At 61.3% G+C, this 17,727-nt stretch overlaps 1 protein-coding gene across 1 annotated transcript; it reads left to right on the top strand.

The window, feature by feature from the left end:
* The first annotated feature begins 5,675 nt into the window (after positions 1-5,675).
* On the top strand, positions 5,676-17,633 carry GTPBP3 (GTP binding protein 3, mitochondrial). Its single transcript, XM_044999113.1, has 9 exons — positions 5,676-5,898; positions 6,825-7,063; positions 9,664-9,750; positions 10,202-10,404; positions 11,202-11,274; positions 12,622-12,765; positions 14,343-14,508; positions 15,740-16,030; positions 17,045-17,633. The coding sequence occupies exons 1-9, from the start codon at positions 5,834-5,836 to the stop codon at positions 17,274-17,276; spliced, it is 1,500 nt and encodes a 499-aa protein (XP_044855048.1). The 5' UTR covers positions 5,676-5,833; the 3' UTR covers positions 17,277-17,633.
* The last annotated feature ends 94 nt before the right edge of the window (positions 17,634-17,727 follow it).

Below are 17,727 nucleotides of genomic sequence, written 5' to 3'. Positions count from 1 at the left end.
AGTATCACACACAGCAAAGCACTGGCAGAGATGGAAGTTGAACCTGGGAGTCCGGATCTCAAGTCCCCCTCTCTAAGCATCAGATAATAATCCCCCTTTTTTGCCCAGTGTCAGAGGCAGAAAGTCAGGGGCAGAGTGGAGAGAAGGACCCAGGAGTCCTCACTCCCAGCCCACCCTTCTCTAGCCCCTGGACTCCACTATCCTCCCAAATCTGGGGACAGGACCCAGAAGCCCTGAATCCCAGTCTCCCTGCTCTAGCCACCAGGCAATATTCTTTCCTTTCCCTCCCTCCCAGTCTTACGGCTTGGTATTCCTGCCTTGACTGGATATTGCTTTCAGCCCTAGAGGTCATGCTGTTATTTCTAGAGCCGAGCTAGTGTGGAAATACATGCAGGTAACCTGACCTGGGCTACAGAATCTTTACTGATCCATTTATAAATCTTCTCTGATCCCCTGGTGTAGCATGTCTCAGCACCTCTCTGTCCCGCTACAGCTCCTTGGGGAGATTCTGGGGCACATGCTGTGTAACTCCTTTCGAAGCCATCAGGAACTACAGGCCTAAATCTGACACCCTTACTACCATCGCTTGCGTTAATGCAGCCCCCTGTGCGTGGGCCATAGGTAAATATTACACCACGGTGTACTTGCCAGCCGAGAGGGTCGCGCTTTCCAGCGCAGGCGCCTGGTTTTGATATGCAGTTACAGGCCTGGGTGTTCGTGTTCTGCAGGCTCCATGATATATGAGAATGTGGCTGTCGCAACTGGTATGAAATGCAAATCTTGCCCAATTTTCTCAGTGCTTTAAGCAGAACCATTGGCAGCTATTCTATCGCAGCACTTTTGGCACCAGATCTGACCGAGATGATGTATGGCCCCACCAAGGGGATTCTTTTTCTCCTTATGTGCTTATATATATATATTGGTGGGGTTGGGTCTTTGAAAGATGGGGCCATTGGGAATGGGGTTCAGGGCCCTTCGCCTCTCTAGAGAGTACAGCCCCAGGTCAGGGGACCGGGCTGACCCCAAGTGTGTGTGCATGGGAATGGGATATGGAGTCTTTCACCAGTAGGGGGTGCCAGTTCTAATCCCACCCCAAATTGGGGGAATCAGAGAATGGGTATAGGGTCTTTCCCCTCCAGGTAGGGTTACCAGATGTCCTGATTTTATAGGGACAGTCCTGATATTTGGGGATTTTTCATATATAGGCACCAAATACCCCCCACCCCTTGTCCCGATTTTTCACATTTGCCATCTGGTCACCCTACCTCCAGGGCACCAGTTCAGTCCAGTCTGTCTAATCCAGGGGTCGGCAACCTTTCCGAAGTGGGGTGCCGAGTCTTCATTTTTTTCACTCTAATTTAAGATTCCGTGTGCCAGTCATTCATTTTAACGTTTTTAGAAGGTCTCTTTCTATAAGTCTATAATATAGAACTAAACTATTGTTGTGTGGAAAGTGAATAAGGTTTTTTTAAATGTTTAAGAAGCTTCATTTAAAATTAAATTAAAATGGACTCATGGCCAGGACCCCAGCAGTGTGAGTGCCACTGAAAATCAGCTCGTGTGCCCCCTTTGGCACGCGTGCCATAGGTTGCCTACCCCTGGTCTAATCTTATCTCAATCCCCAGCTCTTGACCAATCTGGGTGCGGGCAGCTGAGTGTGGCAGGCGTGGTTAGACAGACAGCTCAAGAAGGTGTTAATCAAAGACCAAAATCTCTCGGCCTGCTGCCATAACAAACATTGACAATCGCGCCACAAACCAAGCAGTGACAGAACCGCCCCCACAGCAGCCCAGGAGTCCTTCTGCGCTTTTACAATGAGGCATGTGTGCTTATTCCACCCCCCCCCCCCGAGGTTAGAATTGCCCCCTCTAGTTGCTCGGGGCAGGGAGTGGGGGTCAGGGCGCCAGCAGGGCAGCCGGTGTTAGGAAATGCCCCTGTAAGCTGTGACCTGGGCTTCCTTTCCCCCCACCCTGGGGCCAACCTTTCCCAGAACTTCCTGAATTATTGAGACCTATTATGGGAGGGACTGGGGCCAGAAAAGGTTTCTGGGGAACTGCAATGTGTGCGCGTGACGTTATTTAGAACAGCTGTATTAGCAGATAAGCTTCTCTATTGATGTTAGGATGGGGGCGGGGGTAAATCTACAATGCTCATCTGGGCCAGCCGGCCAGCCCGCCCCCCTCAGGGCCTTCTCTGGCTGGGGACTGACGGGACAAAGGGGGATTGAATAGATCCCTTGGGAGGTAGGAAAGGGCTGTTAGTGACCTTATAGCGAGAGGGGAAACTGAGGCACAACACTCACCTGCGGGTACAACTAGAGGCAGGAATTGAACCCCGGCGTCCTGGCTCTCAGTCCTCTGTTCTAACCACTAGATCCAGCCCCTAGCGCCACAGCGCTGCCGTGAGCTCCCTCTCTGTGCTGGGCGAGGGGCTCCCGCAGCTCCTACCTCCTAGGGCTGGGGCGGGGGGGGAGCCCCCAGCCTGGCTGGTCCAGCTCCTCCACCTCCTGCCAGACACCCTGGAGATAAATTCTATGGTTCACACATGCAGCTCGCTGCGGGAGGCCGCCTTTTCCAAGTAGGTGAACGAGTAGCCTTTGAGAGGCGACACCAGAGCCCGCAGCGGGCCAGGGCGTTGTGTAGCGGCGAGCAGAGAGCACGGGGTGCGCTGGGCTGGTGGATCTCCATTTTCTGGTGCCTGTGTGATAGCCAAGAGTCAGCACTTTACAGCCGGGCTGACGGGGGCTGCTCTGGATAATAGCAGAGGAATCCCCCAAGATCCCAGCTCATGTACATCCCCAGCCCTGGCTGTGCAGGGGCAGGAAATGACCCTTTCTCTGTCTCCTCTGCTTCCTCTGCAGGTACTTCACAATCCCGAACGGCTCTGTCCTCACAGCACCTCCGGGGGATGGAGGCGCAGGGTGGATAAAGGCCTGGTCTGTACTAACACGTCCCAGCCCTGAGAGCCATTGCGGAGGAAGAGATAGATGGGCCCTGTGCAGGTGGGATCGTGGCCCCCTCCTACAGCAGCACTGCCTGCGGCAGTATCCTTCCCTGCCCGGCACCGTCACTCGAACTGTCACCATTTGCAGGGGAGGCCGGGGGAGCGGGGCGCAGGACTGGAGAGCATGCCAACCCTGCTCTCACCCCCGCAGCAGAGGCTCCTATGTCCTGCAGGTCATGGCCCCTTGCTCCGGAAGTTGCAGCCTGGTGTGTGCAGTTGCAGTCCCACTCAGGTCTGGCACCAAACCTGACCCGTGCTGCGACCCCAGGTGCTAGGTTGCAATGCCTAGTGCAGGGTGCCAGGCCACGTGGCGGGACACCGGAGCCAGTGCTCTGGGGCAAGTCATGAATGCAGAAAAAAGTGACAGGCAAACGGGAAAAGCACACACTCCGGGACTTTTTTTGCGCCATAACAGATCTGCAGCCTTAATAATAATACAAACCTTGGAGCCTTCCGGGAAGTTGCATGGGACCCTGAGCACCTAAACTGGCTGCACCGGCTGTTTGCTGCCAGTGAGATGTAGCTGCGTTGACCTTGGGCAGGTGGAGTTCCTACAGTGACGGAAACCCCCTTCTGTCACATAGTCTGCGTCTACACTACAGCTGGAGCATACGCTGACACCAGCCCCTAGAGGACTTGCCCAAAAGGACTCTGGGTTCTTGAGCCCCAGTTTAGTGCCCACTGGACCAGTCTTCCCACCCCAGACCTTTGGACTCCCAGCTACTTCCTTGGTCCTCGGACACCAGCTCTGACTCCTGTTGTCCTGCAGGGAGAGAGCTGGGTTCTGTCCTGTGCTGCAGGGCTCTGTTCTCCCCTGCCCTGCGTTAGCGGAGCTCCCGACTTCTCCCCAGCTCCACCGTCTTTATTCTCTTGGGGGACGTGAGCAGTGGAGAGAATCCACTTTGATTCCCACCTCCTGAGGCATTTGCAGCCCTGGCTGGTAGTGGGATCCTCCCTTGACTTGAGAGATCCAGGGTGGCCAGGCTGGGAGCCCCTGTAACATAATCCTGGAGCCTCCTTCTCTGTCAAGAGCTGCCTGGGTGCTGTCAGAGCATCTGGCTCTAGGTGCTGGATGCAGCTTGGGTCAGGGCCCCAGTGAGGAGTTTCTCCGCCTTTCCCTCTTTTCACATGCAGTGAGTTGCCCTCTCTGTTTGACCTCGCAATTGACCAGCTCCGGGCTGGCCCAACCACGCTCACCTGGCCAGCCCCACGCAGCAGGTGGGGGCACCAAAAGCCCACTGTGGTTTGAATGGCAACAGGAACAGCCAGTGTGGCAGCAGGCAGGAGAGTGGAGCAGAGGGCAGAAGGGAAGGGGTGAATGAGAAACTCTAGTCTCCACCCAGGGACTTGGGCTAAATAAACCTCCTGCCCTTAATCCCAGGAAGAAGGAAAGAAAAGCCTGAAAAAAGCTGGGTCAATAGGGGGATGCAGAAAGTGGTGGGAAAATTAGACATGGTTTGTGGGGTGAGGAGGGAGCCTAGCTAGGGAGCAGCTTTATGTCGGACCCTGGGAGCCAATGGGACATGATTTCCGGGCCAAGTAGCATCTGATATTTTATTTAAGCCTAGAGTGGAGAGGAGGCCTCCACAGGACCTGGCTCCAGAGTCCATGCACCAGCCTGCCCTGTCTCATGTCCTTTTCCCTGACGGGGCAGCTGTGTTTGCAACCTGGGGCAGTGCCACTGGGTCACATGGAGTCACGGAGGGTGGGGTTGCCCCAGGGATGGATGAGATCATCTTGTTTTGCAGTATGTGATGATCAAGAAAGCTTCCTGGATCTATCAGTTCACTGCAATAAATAATTCACTCTCATCTCTTCTCCCCCCCTTCCCCGTGAAACACATAAGAATGAGATCAATGGCAGATCTCTTTCTTTCTTCAGTTAGAGGAGCTGTTCATTTTTAAAACACCACCAGAAACTAGTATTTTTATTTTGAGGCAGGGATGACCCAATGCTCCCACACAACACCTTCGCCTCGCTGCTGAGGTGATTCCTGGCCTCCTGCATGGGAGAGTTTGGATTCCCTCGTGCAGGGGGCACAAGCAGGTGCAAATGCAGATGCACGCCCGGCCCAGCCCCCACTCTACGGCACGGAGCTGAGATCCTGCAGGACAGTGTCACCAAAACATACGCACCCGCTTAACTTTACACACAGCGATTAATCCATTGAACTCCGCACAGGGTGTAAAGTTAAGCACATGCTGTAAGTCTAGGCAGAATTCAGACCGATGTAGAAATTCCATCTTTGAAGCATGTTTTTCAGCATATACCACACGGGAGCTGGGCAGATGCCCTGGCTGTTGTGTGAGTTTAATTTCTCAGCTTCTGACAATGCTCCCCACAGAGTGGAGGTGTTTGCAGGGCTACAATGGGGACAGTTGTGTGGTCCCCAAACTCCTTGGATTGCTGGGAACCGCCATGAACAGAGATTCCAGGGGTGAAATCCTGCCCTGCCCAGGCCCAGCCCCAGCCCTCGCAAGCGGGCAGGGAAGGGGCTGGGGGCTGGGGGCCGCCAGCTCCCCAACCACCCCCCCAGGCTGCACTTAGCCAGCTGAGCGGCACAAGGAGGAAGCTCCGCCCCTTTCTTGGTTTCGGCCAATCCGTGCGTAGCAGGGGCGGGGCTTCTTGCCCACACTTTGAGGTTGCGGAGCGCGTCAGCTGGTGCTGGCAGAGGCCGGCCTGCAGCAGGGGCTGCAGCTTCCCGGGAGCAGGAGGCCTGGGGCGCGGTGCCGGCTGCCCCCCGCGTGTTGGGGCTGATGGAGGGGGCGCTGCTGGGGGCGGGGGCTTGCTCACGTCCCCCCCCCGCTTGCTGCGCCCTGCCGGGGGGGCCATGTGGCCTGGCACGTGGAGGAAGGTGCTGGCAGGGCTCAGCCCTGTGTCTGGCGCTGCTGTCAGGTGTGTGTGTGTGGGGGGGTCTCTGGGCCGGGTCAGCCCCCGGGGCGCAGCAGCAGCAGCCGATGGCATTGGCCGCCTTTGCCGTGGCTTGCACCTGGCTGCGGGACCTGGAGCCAGTGGCCTCTGCCTCATTCCTGGGGTCCCTGCCGTGCCGTGGGGTCTGGAGCGCTGCAGGGTTATGGGCCGGGATGCGCCTGTGGCTCACGGGGCGCTGGACCACGGGCCGCCGGTAGCCACAGGATGGGATCTGGCTCAGCTGTGGCAGAGGCCCCATGCGGCAAACAGCTGATGGGGATTCTCTCTGTAACTGCGATGCCCGGGGTGGCTGCAGTCTGTGATTTGGGGGGGCTGGGTTCGGATACACGGGCGCGCACGGGCCTGCTTGCAGTCCCTGGCATTTCCCAGCTCCCTCCGGCTGAGAGAGCAGCAACCGTCCCTTTGCTCGAGGCTGAGCATCTGCTTGCCCGGGTGGGCCAGTTTGTGCATCCGTGACGGTTTCCCCCAGTCTGGCAGGAGCCCTTGCTGCGGCCTAGGGCGATTGGATGCGATGGCTGGAACCGGCCCTCCAGGCTGCTCTGTAGTTGTCCAGCATGAGGCTCCTCCCCGAACTGGAACCCAGAGCGAAGATCCCAGCCTCCTGCATGACAGGGCAGGGGTGAGGAGCATCGGCATGAGGGCGCTGGGTCTGGCCATGGTGCATCGAGTCTGGTGGCAGCGATTGTTACCAGGTGCTTCAGCGGGAGGTGCCAAGATGCCCCCGCAATGCACCTGGCTGACGGCATGGTGCTGCTCGTGGGCGAGGGGCGGCTCTTCGCTGCTGTATCCAGCCGTGGGGTACTGATCAGTTGTGGGTGCTGGGACTCTTGCCCCTGTGCCCGTCGCTCAGGGCAGTCTCACTCCTGGGCTTTGTCTCTGGTCGCTTTCAGGGTTGTCAAGCGGCTGTACTGCCGTGCGGGGAAGAGAGACACCATCTTCGCCTTGTCTTCGGGCCACGGGAAATGCGGCGTGGCTGTGATCCGGACCAGCGGCCCCGCCAGCGGAGCAGCCCTGCGGAGTCTAACGGGGCAGCAGGAGCTGCCCCGGCCTAGAGCCGTCGCCTTGCGGAGGATCCACGACCCCAGCTCCGCAGAGACTCTGGACAGGGGCCTGGTCATCTGGTTCCCAGGTTAGAGCTGGAGACTGCAGCAGGCGCTGTAGGGCCGCGGTGCCCAGCCCCTGCACCCCGGGGGCCTTTTGGGCAGGTCCCTCCTTGGATTCACATGGGGGGGGACTGGCAGTTAGTGACGTGCCGGGGGATATTGATTCTGCGCCGCAAACCATAACATTTGCTTTGGCTCTTGCCGCCCTCAGTAGCTGGATGGAAACTGCTCATTGGTGGGAGCGCCCCAGAAATGGACCCCTGCCACTGGCCAGCTTTGCCTGCGCTGGCTGTTTGCTCCTGCAGCCCCTTCTAGACAGGCTGTGTTTGCTCGCTCGCCCCTGCCTGCAGTTCCCAGCACCAGCCCTACAGTGCCCGGACACCTGCAGCGAGGTGCCAGCCCAGCCCAGCCCAGCCCTGCATGCATGTGTATTCACAGCCCGTCTCTCCTCCCCTCACTACCAGGTGGGATTCCCAATTGCATTCTCCTGGTCATTAAAGAACTGCCCCCCCTCTCCCGGTCACTCCCCCAAGGGTGAGCTCCTGTCACGTGACATCCTGGGCTTGACCCTCCCAGCGGATCTTGCACTGACCTTGTCTGGGGTTCTGCAAGCAGAGAGATTCCAGGATTGGGTCCGAAATGGAGGCTGGTAGCACCTGGCAGTGGGGTAGCATCTCCCGTTCTGCCTGGCCTTGTGCAGACACTAGATACCAGAGCGGGAATTGCCCCCCGCCCTTCCTGTCCTGCACCAGTGCCAGGCCAGGCCTGGGAGGCTCAGTTCTCCCTGCAGCCTTGAGCCCTTTGTTGCACGTGGGATGGGGCAGGTGAGACGGGTTTTCTGTTTTTCTGATAAATTTGCAACCTCTCTCTCAACTCTGGTGGCCTCTTGCCCTGTGTGTGCGCGACGGGATGGGAACTGCTTAGCTCTGTGCATCATAAGCCCTATACCGAGAACAGCTAATGGGGAGTTTTCCTTTAGCTCAAGAGCTTGTGGAGCAGGAAGATCCCAGCTGTATCCTTGGTGCTTCCATGATGCTCCAAAGTTTCTTATGGCATTTACAAACAGGGCTGCATGCTCCGGCCTATTCTCTGTACCCACTCCCCCCCCCCCCTTTTCCTGTTATTGAGTCACTTTGGTGTGAAAACAGGATCTTTGCTCCCTCATCTTTTCCCCACCCAGTCCCACGAGGCTGCCAGCGAGCGGCGGTGATATCGCAGCTCGGTGAGCAGTAAACACCTGGTGCAGGTGGCCTCTGGGGGTATAGAGTGGAACCTCCCAGAAAGCACACGGCGCCCGGGCAGAATTCCAAAGAGGATGTTGTCTGAGGATTTCCCAGCGGGCCTGGGCGGTTCCTCGTCAAACGCTGAAGGGCTGAGATGTTCCCAGCTGCAGGGAGCCTTTCTTCCCTGCGGCTGAGTCCGAGGAAAGTCCGCGCAGGGCTTGGCCTCCTTGGCAGTCAGAGGGGTGGGGACGGCTGCCACTGATACCATAATTACTAACGAGCCGATCTCCTGTGTGGGGTCGGCCGTGGGTCCCCGTTCAGTGGCCATCCTCCCAGGTGATGCCGCGTGCCCAGCAGCTGCAGGGAGTGAACCCCGGACTTCTGGAGCTAAACAAGCCCCAGTCTCTATTGTCTGAGCTAATGAACTCGGGCGCCTTTAGCTCAACCTCTGCAGCCATAGACGGCGGTGTCTGGACCATCCTCCAGAAGGGGACAGTGCCACGCTGCTGAGCATGGGTGACGCATGCGACTGGATTTCGGGGGGCTGGGATAATCTCTGCGCTGGGAAGCCAGGCAGGGCTGGGCTGGTTGCTTGCTACAGGGGTGGGGCCAGGGAACGGTGTGGGGGGCTCACTGGGGGGCTCTTCCCTTTGCCAGTACAGACCCCAGGGCCCCTGCATGGCACTAGGAGGCCCTTGGCTCTCTGGCCCCTCAAGCTCAGACCCGAAGCACTCGGGATACCCCTGGCGCGTTTTGCAAGAGCGGAGCCGTTAACTCCGTTCTGCGCCCCCGGCCAGAGGAATCGTCTTTGCTCCCTGCTGACCTCTTGCCGATCAAACAAGCTGCCGTGCTCCAGCCAGAGGCAGCTGCCGGGGGGGAAGCGATTTGTAGATGAGGCTCCGTGTGAAGGCACCTTTTAGGAGAGGCCCCCTCCCCCTCCATCCCTAGTCACCGTCTGGTTCTTTTCTACAGATGGAGCTTTTGATTCTTTCTCTGCTGTGTCCCTTCCCGGCAGCACGTGAGCCCATCGTCCTCATTCCAATTGCTGGGCCTGTGTCCCCTGACGGCACCAGCGCGGACACAGAAAGAGCTTCTTTAATGTTTCATCCCGTGCCCAGCCTGGTTGGGTGGCTCCCTGCCCCCCCCGCCCCCGAGGGCCACGTGTCATAGAATCACGGGTTGGAAGGGACCTCGGGAGGTCATAGGGTCCAACTCCCAACTAAATCATCCCAGCCAGGGCTTTGTCAAGCTGGGCCGTAAAAACCTCTAAGGACGGAGATTCCACCACCTCCCTAGGGAACCCATTCCAGTGCTTCACCACCCTCCTAGTGAAATAGTTTTTTCCTAATATCCTATCCCAGTCCCAGGGGGGCGCAGCCTCTAATGGGCTCTGTGCTTTGCAGGGCCCCACAGTTTCACCGGGGAGGACTGCTCCGAGCTGCATGTCCACGGGGGGCCGGCAGTGGTGGGCGGCGTGCTGCAGGCCTTGGGTAAGTGTCTCTCTCCATCCCTCTGAAACTCAGCGAGCCGGATTCTCGGTCGCTCTGTCCCTGCTGCGCTCTGGGCCTTGGAGGGGGAGAGACGGCCCCTGGCAATCCCTGCGGGGCAGTGGGTCGGCTCCCTGGCTGGGTTGTGCTGGCGATGGGGCCCTCCCGCAGACATTGGGGGCAGATCGGGGGCATGGCCAGAGCGTGCTGCGGCTGTCCTGTGTATCTCAGTACCCCGAGTATAAGGTAGAGCAGCCTGGAGCCTGTGAGTGACAGCGGGGGCTGGGCAGAGGTCCTGCTTGGTCCCAGAATACGGCCCCAGCAGGCGCTGATTCTCCTGGTGGGGAGCTCGCGTCTCCCGGAACTGGGGCACCTTGGCCAGCCCTGCCTGGCCGCGTGAGGAGCGATGCCCCGGGGGGCCCCCGCTCAGGTTTGCTGCGTGTGGTTTTCCTAGGGCGGCAGCCCGGCCTGCGCCCGGCCGACCCCGGCGAGTTCACCAAGCGAGCGTTCCAGAACGGCAAGCTGGGCCTGACCGAGGTGGAGGGGCTGGGGGACCTGATCCACGCCGAGACGGAGGCCCAGAGGAGGCAGGCGCTGCGGCAGATGGAGGGGGAGCTGGGGCAGCTGTACCAGCGCTGGAGTGAGGAGCTCACCAAGGCAAGGCCCCCTCTCCCGCAAGGCCTGACTGGGGGGCAGCGTGGCTAGGGGCGTGGCCTGGAAGGGGGGGGCTCCTGGCTTTGTCCCTGACTCCGCGTGACTTTGCCTAAGTCACTCCATCCCGCCGGGCCTTGGTTTCCCATCTGTACCGGGGGTGCTGGGACCAGCCCTCCTTGGAGCTCCGTGGGCACAGAGGGATTCAATATTCTTGCACCAAGTGGTATTACCCGTGTTCCCAAGGGCTGCCCCTGACTCCATCCCCAGACACGGTTAGAATCAGCCCGTACCCGCCCTGTGCCAGCCCGGGGCAGGTTCTGGGAGGACAGAACTCCGCAGTGCAAGGGGTAACGTGAAAGGCTGGGAGTCCGGACTCCTGGGTTCTGCTCCCCGCTCCGACACTGATTCCGTCGGTGGCTTTGGGCGAGTGGCGTCCTCTCTCTGGGACTCCGTGTCCCCAGCTCCAGCGCGGACCCTGCTTTGAGCTCCCAGGAGGGAAGCGGTAGCTAAGGGTGAGGCGTTCGGGGCTAGCACAGGGTCACTGAAGTAGCTGGCCTGGTGTAAGAGACCCCTGCACCCCAGGAGGAGAAGACACCCGAGGGAGCCGGAGAAGGGTCCCTGGGCTCTGGCTGTTGAGCTCTGGTTTGACGGTCGCTGCTGAGGGGCCCCGGGGGAGCAAAGATCGACCCTGAATCCTGCTGTTGGAGCCAGGTGGGGCTCAGCCTGGGTGCGGGAGCCTGACCTGCCAGCAGGATCAGGGCTGTAATTCGCGACGTGCCATCCCCCTTTCCACCCCTTAGGCTCTGGCCCACGTAGAAGCCTTTATTGACTTCAGCGAAGACGACAATCTCGAGGAGGGCGTGCTGGCTCGAGGTGAGTGGTGCTGGCCTGCCTTTAAAGGGGCAGCGTCCGCCCGTGCCTTGCCCCTCACGCTGTCCCCTGCGCCAGGGCGAAGCAGGGGCGAGATGCTGCCATGGCAGCATTCCCCGCTCGGGTTGGGCTGGCGTGAATGACCACACAGGGCTCTGGAGAGCAGTGACCTGGGGCCGTGGCTTCTCTGTCCGCGACGCCCTGGAGCGTTGCCTTGCAAAGGCTTTTGGGAAATCTAAATTTCCTCTGCTGCTGTCTGGTTCGTTCGTTCGTTTGACACAGGCTGGGCCACGGATCCGGTCATGCCCATGTGGGCACAGGGGCTAAAGGCTGCCCAGCCCTTCTGCTGGCCAGGGGTCAGTTTCATCTTGTCCCTGGTCAATTTCACAGGGCACCGCCCAGTAGCAGTGCCTGAGTTTCCATGGCAGCAAGGGGAAGAGTTTCAATACTGGGGAGGGAGCCTGTTTTAATTGGAACTCTTGAAAAATGCCATCGGCTGCTATTTAGTTTGGTGAACTCCCCTTGATTTCATACCAAAATCTAAATCCTGAGCCCTTGAACTGGTGGTTGATTGAGCTGCTGATCCGGTTGTGGCACAGGATTAGGACTGGTCCGGTACAAGTCCTAGCTCTGCCACAGTCTCCCTGTGTGACCTGGGGCAAGTCACTTAATCTCCCCTGGGTCTCCGTTTCCATTTGTGCTGTGACGGGGGGTGACGGTCCTCCCTTTGCCCCCCCAGACTGAGCGCTTTGTGGGGCAGAGATTGTGTCTGCAGGACAGGGGCGGCTCTATGGTTTTTGCTGCCCCAAGCACGGCAGGCAGGCGGCTTTTGGCGGCGTGCCTGTGGGCAGTCCTCTGTTTCATGCGGCTTCTGTGGCATGCCTGCGGGAGGTCCGCCGGTGCCGTGCCATCGGCGTCCCAGCTGCCGAATTGCTGCCGAAGCTGCGGGACCGGCGGACCTCCCACAGGCATGCCGCCGAAAGCCGCCTGCCTGCCGCCCTCACAGTGACCGGCAGGCCAGCTCCCGCGGCTTGCTGCCCCAGGCACACGCTTGCTGTGCTGGTGCCTGGAGCCGCCCCTGCTGCAGGAGGGGGCCCCGCTTTCTGGCGAGGTCCGCCCAGTGCAATGGGGCCCTGCTCTCGGGCGGCGTCTCTCTTTAGGTGCTACCGTAATGCGTGAAATGGTAACAGCCTGTCCAGGGAACCGTCCCCTGTGCGGGCCTGGCTGCCGGATTGGGGCCGCAGTGGGTTGCTGGGGTCCCTTCATCTGTGCTGAGGTTTCATTTAGTTTCACTTTGCTTTTTGGTTTCTTCCCCTCCTCCCCGCTCTCCGGGTGCTGCCCCGGGCTCAGTGGATGCTGCCGTGCAGACGCTGGAGGAGGAGGTGAGGGGACACCTGCAGGACGGGCGGCGCGGGGAGCGGCTGCGCGGGGGAGTTCACGTGGTGATCGCTGGCCCCACCAACGCTGGCAAGAGCAGCCTGCTCAACCTCCTGTGTGAGTCGGGGGATGGGGGGGGGAGCCTCCATCCGCAGCTCTTAGTGTCCCGGTCGCTCGGTGCCTCGCCCCCCCCCAGAGGATGGTTCAGTCCCGTGTGGGGCTAGGCGCTGGCTGGACAGCCAAGGACAAGGGCCCTTAATTCACCGATCAGGTACTGGCCCTGCGAGAGCTTCCCGCTGCCGGGGGGAGTTCACTCTCCATTCGGTCCTGGCTTCTCTTTGCCAGCGTCTGTGCCAGGGATGCCAATTGCCCCAGCACCAGGGTCTTTATTATAGTGTTGTGGCCGATGCCAGGGATGGGACTGGGGCTTCCAGAGGCGAAAGCTGCCGGATCTGTGCAGGGGCTGGGACAGACTCCCACGCTCTGTGGATCTGTGCAGGGGGCTGGGACAGACTCCCACGCTCTGTGGATCAGGCACAGAGTGCGACACAAAACATGCCCTGGCTGGTGGGCTACCATGGTGCCCCCTTCCTCTGCGCCCCAGACACCAAAGCCCGTGGGGCCTGACCCTGCTGCTCCCCCCACCCCTCTGCAGAATTTGGTCCCGAGGCCAAAGTCCTCAAAACCTGCCACTGATTTTTGGCTGCCCCGGGATTCCGGTTTGTTTGGGGGGAGGGTACGGCACAACTGGAGACGCCTGGGGCTGATTCTCAGAGGTGCTGACACCTGCAGCTCCTGCTGACTGGAGTCTGCACTGCGGGTGCCTGGCGCTTCTAGAATTGGGCCCAAGGCATCCCAGGCTCGGGGCCTGCACTGGTAGCATGTGGGATGGATCAGTGGCTGCGGTGGGACGGGGTGGGGGTGAGGCTCTGGATCAGGGCATGAGCTCCCAGGGCGGAGACTCCACCTGCTTATTCGGGCTTGTGAGTCGCTTGTTGTTGCTAATGAGAAACCGTCTTAGGAAACTCGCTGGAAAGCCCCCCCAGTGCCCACTAGATGGCAGCACGAGCTGGGCGCTGAGTCTCTTGCTCGTTAGCTTTGCGGAACCAGGGGCTGCTGGCCCCCGACTGAATGGGTTGGCGTTGGTGGCACATCAGGGCCCCAGCAGGTGCATGGGGGTGACACGACCGCCTGGCCCCCGGCTACAGCGTGAAGGACCAGCGGCCTCGTACTGGTGTTGAGGGGGTGGGGGTGTCCCTCTGTATGGATTAGACTGGGAGGGAGCTGCTGGGTCTGGCCTCCCCACATCTCTGCAGCTCCCCTCGCCAGTGACAGGCCCTGACGACCGCAGGATGCCTCTGGCCCCTGTTCCCTGGGGGGAGGTGGCCGTACAGAGGGTGCCCTGTCTTGGGGGCTCAGGAGGCTCGGCCCAGGCTTGGGGTGTGCAGGGTGGGGATCTTCACAGAGCAGCTGCCCAGAGTGGTCTCCCCAGAGGAGCCCCTGGCGAAGGCCCTGGGAGAGGTGGGGGCCCAGGTCTTGCTGGATGTCGGGGCCAGGGAAGGTGTGTCTGGGGGGCGGCACCCCTGTGCTGAGGGCTCCTCCTTCCAGTCTCACTCCTAGCAACAGGCCTCACCACCGATTGTTCCCAGCGTGGTCCCTGAACCCCCTCCATGACCCTCGCGCTCTCTGTCTAGGCCAGAGGCCTGCGGCCATCGTGTCCCCCGTGGCGGGGACGACGCGGGACGTGGTGGAGTCGGCTCTGAACATCGGCGGCTACCCCGTGGTGCTGAGTGACACGGCCGGGCTGCGGGAGACCCAGGACGCCATTGAGCGGGAGGGCGTGAGCCGAGCTCGGGAGAGGTGAGGCAGGAGGCTGGGGGGGTGGAAAGGCGACCGGTGGCCTTTCCCCATAGCCTGTCGTGTGCCTCACAGCAGCTTTGTTCTGAGAAATAGGAATAGCAGGGGGCCCGTGGGTTGGGACTGAGGGGCGCCGGCAGGGCTGGGATATCGGGGCTGGGGGTCGGGACTGAGGGGCGCCGGCAGGGCTGGGATATCGGGGCTGGGGGTCGGGACTGAGGGGCGCCGGCAGGGCTGGGATATCGGGGCTGGGGGTCGGGACTGAGGGGCGCCGGCAGGGCTCGGATATCGGGGTTGCGGGTCGGGATTGAGGGGCACCGGCAGGGCTGGGATATCGGGGCTGGGGGTCAGTACTGAGGGGCACCGGCAGGGCTGGGATATCGGGGCTGGGGGTCGGGACTGAGGGGCACCGGCAGGGCTGGGAGAGCAGGGAGCTGCGGGTCGGGATTGAGGGGCACCGGCAGGGCTGGGATATCGGGGTTGCGGGTCGGGATTGAGGGGCACCGGCAGGGCTGGGATATCGGGGCTGGGGGTCGGGACTGAGGGGCACCGGCAGGGCTGGGAGAGCAGGGAGCTGCGGGTCGGGATTGAGGGGCACCGGCAGGGCTGAGCTGCAGTGATTTCCCATTAGCTGTAAGGTCCGTGTTGCTCTTCTGAGCTGACATGTCGGTGACCTGCAGCCCAGACGCAGGCGCCTCTCCCAGCAGCTGCCGGGCAGCCGGCCTGCCAAACAAGCCCTCCCCTGGGGAAGCCCCTGCCTGCTGCCTCTCCCACCCGGCGGGTCCCTGGGGGCTGGCTGCATGGGGCCGCCCATCTCTGGCTGTGGCCTGCGGGGTGTCAGGCAGGTGCTAAACAAACTGCTGGATCCTTCCCGTGAGCCAGGCCCATCCCGGCCCCTCCTGGGACATCCTGAGTGTGGCCTGGCAAAGGGCCTTCAGCCTGGGCCTGTCTGTCCCGTCCGTTCGGGCTCCCGTGGGGGGAGGGGGGAGGCGCTGACTGTGGGGCAGATTCTGAGACCTGCTCCCGGGGGCTGTGATGGGGGGGGTCATGTCCCTTTCCGGGTGCGGGGGGAAGGCCCAGCGACGGGGCGGGGGAGTCACGCTCAGTGCCCTCTTGGTACCATTAACCCCGTGTTTGGGAGCAAGTGCCCCCTCTTCAGCAGGCAGCACTCCCAGGGTGTGCATGGGGGGGGGGGTCTCTCTGTGACCAGTGCAATGAACCTTCCCCCCCCCAGACTGCAGCGAGCAGACGTGGTGCTGGCCGTGCTGGCCGCGGTGGACGTTGCCCCGGAGCCTGGGTGCCTTGCCGAGGCCTTGCGAGCCGTCCTGCCCCCCGGAGTCCCGGCCCGACGGGCGCCCTGCGTCCTGGTCCTGAACAAGGCTGACCTGCTGGAGGAGGGGCGCGGGGGGGCCCTGCTGGGAGCCTGCGGGGAGGGGGCGCTGCCCCCCGCCTGCCTGCTCTCCTGCAAGACTGGAGAGGGCGTGGACAGGCTCCTGAGCCTGCTGGGGACACAGCTGGAGCAGATGTGAGTTCCCGGGGTCGAGCAAGGGGAGGGGCTAGGCCAGGCCTTGGAGACGGGGATGGGGAGGCGTCTCATGGGCTGGGCCCCGGGTGGCTGTGCTGTGATGGAGGATGCAGTGATACCCTCTGGCAGCAGGGGACGCTGTCTGGGGTGGAGAATGGGGCTGGGGGGGATCTGTTGACATTGGAAATCGATGCTGCAAAGTCTCTGGGGTGTTAACTCAGCTGCTGGCTTGGCTCTAAGCACCATCCCATCGATGTCCACACAGCTCCCAGCCCAGCGGGGCCTCATTCCAGTAGCACCTGGAAGCCACAGGCACTGCACAGAGAGGGGCCCTGCCCTGCGGCGCTTGCAGCCTGAATAGATAGAGGCTGGGAGGGGAAACTGAGGCACAGAGTGACGTGACACGGGCCGGTCACTCAGCAGGCAGTGGGAGAACTGGGAATAGAGCCCAGCTCCCCAAGCCCCAGCCCAGTGCTCTGTCCGCTAGATAGCACAGCCTCCTTCCGATCACGGAACGGCTTAGCGGCTTGGAGGTGCGGAACAGCTAGAACTGGCAAGAGCTTTGAGAGGCCTCTGATTTCCAGCGGTTCCCGTAGGTGAAGCCGGGCCTCAGCCCTGCCCTGCGTCCTCGTCCCAGTTTGGTGGGAGGGGGGTGGCTTTAGGGGGGTTGGAAATGGAGCTGCTAAGGCACCTTGGCTCGTTCAAACTGAGCCTGGTTGCTGTGTGGTTGGAAGATGGGAGCGGCTCCTGCACGGGGAGTTTCCTTGCTGCCAATCAACAGCAAAGGAAGACAGGCCCCGTGCACATAGTATCTGAGGTTGGTGATGCCCTAGGGCTCCGCTCTGGTGGCAGCGGGATTAGGAGCTAGAGGAGAATCGCCATCAGCTGCGAGCAGTACAGGGTTTATGACACATAGCGATGCAGAGGGCAGCAGTGCCACCACCTGCCTGAAGCTTGTCTTTGGTCTCCTAAGTGAGCTGGGCTACGGGCGTGACCCCTCCTTTCGTCTGCCAGGTGCGGCGACCCTCTGGCCGGCTCCCCAAGCCTCACGCAGGCACGGCACCGCCTCCACCTCACCAGCTGCCTGGGCTCGCTGGGCCGGTACCACGGCTACAAGTCCCTGGATCTGGTGCTGGCAGCCGAGGAGCTGCGGCTGGCCCGCAGGCACCTGGGGAAGATCACGGGCCGAGTCAGCGCCGAGGAGATCCTGGATATCATCTTCAGGGACTTCTGTGTTGGGAAGTGAGGGGCCGGCGGGGCTGGGGTGTCGCTCGGGCCAGGGGCCGAGGCGCCGGCGCGGCATTGTGGGAAGAGCGAGACGCTGGGCGTGGGAGGAGCTGGGTCTGCGATCCGCTTCGGCAGCGATGAGTGTGCCGGTCTCAGCCTAGCTCCCGCAGCAGTTGGCCTCGGGGCTGGAGAAGCTGAGGGACAATGACAGAGGTCTGTGGGGGGATCCCAGGGGCTGTGGGTCGGGGCTGAGGGGCGCAGCAGAGCTGGGTGTGCTGGGGGCACAGATGGCAGAGGACAGCCCCCTCCTGCACTTGCACCCAACTCTCAGGGCTATTAGCCCCCCACTGTGTTAATTAAACCCCCCGGTCCCTTTCCCTGCCCTGTCATCTGTTCTTTCCTCCCGCCAGCATGAGGCCTATGGAGGTGCTCAGCCTTCCATTGCCCGGTGACCAGCGGGCCCTGGGGAG

The sequence above is a fragment of the Mauremys mutica genome, chromosome 24 (assembly GCF_020497125.1).
Source record: "Mauremys mutica isolate MM-2020 ecotype Southern chromosome 24, ASM2049712v1, whole genome shotgun sequence".
Lineage (NCBI taxonomy): Eukaryota > Metazoa > Chordata > Testudines > Geoemydidae > Mauremys > Mauremys mutica.
This window is presented reverse-complemented; position numbering and strand designations above follow the sequence as displayed.